Source organism: Musa acuminata, chromosome BXJ2-6 (assembly GCF_036884655.1).
Source record: "Musa acuminata AAA Group cultivar baxijiao chromosome BXJ2-6, Cavendish_Baxijiao_AAA, whole genome shotgun sequence".
In the NCBI taxonomy this organism is placed as follows: domain Eukaryota; kingdom Viridiplantae; phylum Streptophyta; class Magnoliopsida; order Zingiberales; family Musaceae; genus Musa; species Musa acuminata.
In genome coordinates this window covers 3,171,511-3,177,500 of record NC_088343.1, presented here as the reverse complement: position 1 = coordinate 3,177,500, position 5,990 = coordinate 3,171,511, and the positions used below count along the sequence as shown (strand labels likewise).

Here is a 5,990-nt window from a genome sequence, read left to right as displayed (position 1 = left end):
TTCAAGTGATGATTTATTTATGATAATTGGCGTGTGACAGAAGAAGAGAAGGATTTAGCCACAGAGAGAAGAAATGGCAGCGGAGAAGTGGCATTACAATGTGGTGTCGCTGCTCTCCGGAACGGAGAGGGACTTTCTCATCCGTAACAATGGCGAGAAGGTACTCGAAAGTCTTCCGTCAATTACTAATAATTGTTGAGCTTCATGTTAGGATCTTGTGGGACTTGCCTATCAATCTATTGCTACAGAAAGTTAGAAACTTGTCGAATTTGCCTATCAATCTAAGCTAGCCTCGATTTAGTAGATTTTGTTGGAAGCAAGAACTAGTCTTCCATGCTCGTCGGACAGTATTTGTTTGCCGTTGAGATCTCCACCATGTCAAATGGATGCTTTGTCTTCGTCAAGAGCAAAGAGAGCATCTTTTGATCCGTGGTAAGGGACATAAAGCAATAGGATACATCAAAGCCTGACGGGTTGAGTTTTGGATGAGAGATCGAGAGAGGTGTAGGAGGGAAGGAAAAGGAGGAGGATAAGATGAGGCGAACTGCATATTGCTAAAATGCCAATCTTTCCCTATTTGAAGTATGGAAAATGCATGGCAACTTTAGTTTCTCACTGACAAGCTGTGATTTGTTTAGGTAGCCATCAGCAGTCTTGACGGGAAAAAGTTTGGTCTCTTCTTGTCGGACAACTGTTACGAAAGAATCGTCACTGATGATCTGATCAAAGTATACAATCAGCTGTCCTCGGAGGGCCGCGATTTCGAGATTGTCTTCGTGTCATGTGATTCATGCGAGGAGACCTTCAATAGGTACTTCTCAGATATGCCATGGTTGGCAGTCCCATTTGCGGACTCCGACACACGCGAAAGGCTACATGATCATTTCGGCAGTTTCGAGGAGTATTATCCCGCTCAGCTTATCATCTATGATGCCGCTATTGGCATGGTCGTTAACGAAGAAGGTCTCCGAGCTGTGGCAAAATATGGTGTAAACGGGTATCCATTTACTGTTAAGAGGTTCTACGAGTTGGAGGCGGCTGCTAAGAAGGAACGGAGTCTTCGAAGTCTGTTGGTTTCGCTGTCCCGGGACTACTTGATCTCCAATGATGGATCCAAGGTAATCGATGATCTCCTTGTAGGAAGAGAATTAAACTACATTCTTGATCCACCAGCTTACTACCACCATCTAATCTACGCTAAATTGAAGCAGGTTGCCGTGTCGGATCTCGAAGGAAAGATTGTGGCTTTTTACTTCTGGTATAATATTCCTGATAAATACGGCGGTCCCAATAAGTTGACTCTGGTGCTGGCTGAAATCTATAGGAAGCTTAAGGAAGCCGGGGAGAGCTTCGAAGTTGTGCTGGTGCCATTAGATGATGATAAATCATCCTATGAACAAGGCCTGGCAAGCATGCCATGGCTCGCGATTCCTTTCGAAGACGAGGGCTGTGAGAAGCTTGTCCGCTACTTTGAGCTCTGGCCCTTCCAATTACCAACCGTGCTTGTGATCGGTGCCGATGGGAAGATTATGCTTAAAAATTACGATAGGCTCATCTCCAAGTATGGAGTTTTAGCATGGGAAGCATTCCCGTTCTCTAAGGAGCAACTGGATTTATTGCCAGAGAAGGCAAAGGCCGCACAAACACTGGAATCTCTTCTTGTTGCTGGGGACCTCGATTATGTCATTGGGAAAGAAGGCTTGAAGGTAATGAATTGAGCATATAGTGAATCCACAGCTTGGTATTGTCAATGGCTAAGCCCTCATCATTGTGTTTGACAGGTTCCAGTGAAGGAGCTTGTTGGCAAGACCATCCTCTTCTTCTTTGCAATGAGTGATTCGTTTCATTGCCAGAAATTTCTTCCCAAGCTGATCGAGGCATATCACAAGATCAAGCGCATGGACAGTGCTTTCGAGGTGATCTTCGTCCCTATGGGCTATATGGATTCGGGTGCTTTTGAGTTCTTCTTACGCATGCCTTGGTTGGCGGTGCCGGTGGATGATGAGAGAATAGGATCTTTGGAGAACACTTTAGAAGCTCATTACGTCAACACCCTGGTTGTCATTGGTCCTACAGGTCAAACGATCAGAAAGAACGCCGCAACTTCGTTGAAGATGTATGGAGCCGATGCCTACCCGTTCAGTGAAGAGAGGATCAAGGAGGTAGAGATGGCACAAACACTGGAATCTCTTCTTGTTGCTGGGGACCTTGATTATGTAATTGGGAAAGAAGGGTTGAAGGTAATGAATTGATCATATAGTGAATCCACAGATGGGCATTGTCGATGGCTTAATCTCTCATCATTGTGCTTCACAGGTTCCGGTGAAGGAGCTTGTTGGCAAGACCATCCTCCTCTTCTTCTCGATTCGCAGGTCCGGTACATGTCGTGGATTTCTTACCCATCTGATCGAGGAATATCACAAGATCAAGCACATGGATAGTGCTTTCGAGGTGGTCAACATCTCGATGGACAAGGATCAGGATTCCTTTGAGGAGTTCTTCTCCGGCATGCCTTGGTTGTCGCTGCCATTCGGTGATGAGAGGAAGAAATCTTTGAAACGTACTTTCCAAGCCGATATCATCTACCCCTCCCTGGTTGCCATTGGTCCTACAGGTCGAACTAGCACAAGGAACGCCATGCATTCGTTGGCGACCCATGGAGCCGATGCCTACCCGTTCAGCGAAGAGAGGATCAAGGAGTTGGACCAGAAGATAGACGAGATGGCAAAAGGATGGCCTGAGAAGAGGAAGCATGAGCAACACAAGCATGGGAAGTTGGAGTGGAGCTGCCTGCATGGCCTGTATATGTGTCGTGACTGCCACAAGATTGGAAGTGGATGGTGCTACTTGTGCTCCACGTGCGGTTTCGGTCTCCACCCCAAATGTGCACTGAAGGAGGAGAAAAAGGAAGAGGAAGAACATGATGAAGGATCTGAGTGTGATGGAGAGGTTTACAACGATTTCGAAGATTCTGAAGATTCTGAAGATTCTGAAGATTCCGAAGATTTCGAAGATTCTGAGGATTCTGAATAAGAATAAGAATATGTAATGCAATGGTGTTTGTGTTTTGATGGGAAGAGCTTTAGATCGATGCAATGAAAGTAGCCGCATTATGATCGTCAACATTTTTTGTTGACGAAAATCTTTTCTTATTTGCTCCATACGATCAATCAAGCTTCATAATAACAACACCAATTCAACAAACATATTTGAGCCACAAAGACCAAAGAATAAAAATGTATCTTTGTTTTGAGCTATTATTTTCGATCTTCAATTTGTAAACTTATTTATTCTTGAGTGCTTTATTCTCTTTAGACAACTTTATTAAGTCGTATGTGTGGTTCTCAAGCAAGGATCTCATCTCTTCTTGCATGGCTTTAACTCACTCATTCTTATGCTCATGTATAATAGCTTCTTGGTAAGTTTCTGCCTCTCCCCCATCAGTAAGCATAACATACTCATGTGAAGGATATCTGGTAGATGATTGCCGCTCTCTAGTGGATCTTCTCAATGGAATCTCAATTGGTGGTGGAGGTGCTTGTTCAGTTGGTTCAACATTATCAACTGTAGGAGTATCATCACTGGCATTCTCATCACAATCTTCTTGTTTATCTCTCCCATGATCATCATGAACTACAAGTGAAGGAACTGGACCAAAACTCCAAGGAATATAAACAGAGGTTTCTGGCTTCTCAATATTATCACCATCATTAAACAATTGGTCTTTAAGAAATACAGCATCTCTGCTTCTAATAATCTTCTTATTCACTGTATTTCATAATTTGTACCCAAACACTTCATGACCATATCCAAAGAAGATACATGTTTTTACCTTATTATCAAGCTTGGACCTCTCATCTTTGGGAATATGAACAAATGTTTTACACCCAAAGACTCTCAAGTGATTATAAGATGTATCTTTTACTTTTCATACTCTCTTTGGAACATCACTTTTCAGAGGAACTGATGAAGAAAGATTTATTAGGTCAACTGTAGTTCTCATAGCCTCCCCCCAAAATAACTTCAGTAACTTGGTGTGGGAAAGCATACACCTAATTTTTTCTTCAATGGTTTTGTTCATCCTTTTTGCCACACCGTTCTATTGAGGAGTTTTAGGAACTGTTTTCTCAAACCTGATACTATGGAACTGCTAGTCATAGGTGCCCAGCAAGCCAATCACGTGAGTGATGGAACGTGTGACTTGATATAGAATCTTTTTGCTTATTATATTTTGGCGTATATCACTTTATAACTATTGCATAAATGCATATATATATATATATATATATATATATATATATATATATATATATATATATATATATATATATATATATATATATATATATATATATATATATATATATTGTGATGTCCTTGGATTTGTGCAATGGGAATCGGATCGTGATGAGATCACGATAATGAGATCGATTCACCTTTAAACACATATCCTAAATAATCCCGGTCATAGGTAACTCGAGAGGGACATCGTGATAACCGGACAGACTGGTGTGCTGTATACCCATCCATATGATAGATGCAGCTGGTCTCATAGCTGCTCGTGTAGGGACACTAGGGATACAGTACAGGTGCTCATTAGAGAATGAGTTCACTGATTGATCCGCTTACGGAATGCTGGATGGTTGATGATGCCTTATTGTCAGACAACGATTCCGTATTCCTAGTGGTATATCTGGTCCTTAGACTTGAGACACTAAGGATGTCCTGTATGAGTGCTCCGCTCTTTGATACCAGACTTATAGGTTTGGCTGTCCCAAATCTAGTACAGTTGATCATTGGGAGTGGTAGTCGACCTTACGAGGGCTATTGAGTGTCGATAGAGGATCATCCACTCTCGGCGTCATGAGAGGAATATCCCATGTGTTCTTGCTCAGACAAATCCCTAGCCAGGGTCATTCGGGTTGAGAGAGAAAGAGTTCTCCGGGAGAATCCGATTAGAGCGAGACTCGAGTAGAAACCGTATGGGTCTGACAGCACCATGCTCCATATACGGTCTCTGGGATATTAGATGGATGAGGGACTATAGGTACACGGTAATTGAGGATAGATAGGTCCAATGGATTGGATTCCCCTGTATCGTCTGGGGACTATGGCGTAGTGGCCTAATACGTCTGTAGTCGATGAGTCGACTGAATTATTCTAGAGATAATAATTCACTGAGTTAGAAGGAGTTCTGATAGGTATGACTCACGGCCAGCTCGATATTGGGCCTAGAGGGTCACACACATATGGTAGGTATTGCGATGAGTAGAGGTTCGGATATGAGATATCCGACGGAGCCCTTGTCTTATTGGATGCAGATCCAATACCCACTAGGGGAGGACCTATTAGGGTTTGATAGAGGACCTCTATAAAAATAGGAGGGATTCAGAGCCTCATAGGCTAGAGCCTTTGCTTGCCTCTCCTATTCTCCTCCCCCTCTCCACCTCAGAGTAGGCTTGGAGTTTTGAGGAGCGTCGTCGCAACCCTGCAGTGTGGATCACCGCTAGAGAGGAGGACGCTTGACATCCTTCACCCTCTCCTAAGGATCTGCAAGGAAACATGGATATACGATCTCCCTAGGTAACACAATCTACTCTATACGCAGTTTTAAGTTTCGCGGATTTTGCGCACCAATCTTCGCACGATGACAAACATCTCTTTGGGAATTGGGGATTTTGTTTTCTTGTTCTTCCGCTGCGCATATGATGTCGCCCCCATGATTTCCCAACAGTGGTATCAGAGCCAGGTTGTTCGTGTGAATGATTGGTTTTGAACTGCGTGTGTTGTGTTTAGGAAGAATTTTGACGTCAAAATCGTTGACGCAAAAACAAGGAAGGGCAGCAACAATTGCTACCCTCGATCTGCGTGCGTGCTACGCAGCCGAAGGTAGGCAGCATAGGAGCTGCGTCTGCAGTAGTCGGCCGACGGCCTGCTTGCAGCGGGCTTGCGTCCGGCGGGGCTGGCAACCCGCGGGCAGAGGCGCATGC

The 5,990-nt window shown here is 43.8% G+C and overlaps 1 protein-coding gene across 1 annotated transcript; it reads left to right on the top strand.

The window, feature by feature from the left end:
- Window positions 1-44: 44 nt before the first annotated feature.
- On the top strand, window positions 45-3,033 carry LOC135613555 (probable nucleoredoxin 1-1). The gene is made up of 4 exons (XM_065110580.1): window positions 45-160; window positions 639-1,118; window positions 1,212-1,706; window positions 2,317-3,033. Exons 1-4 carry the CDS (start codon window positions 74-76, stop codon window positions 3,031-3,033), a joined length of 1,779 nt encoding a protein of 592 aa, XP_064966652.1. The 5' UTR covers window positions 45-73.
- The last annotated feature ends 2,957 nt before the right edge of the window (window positions 3,034-5,990 follow it).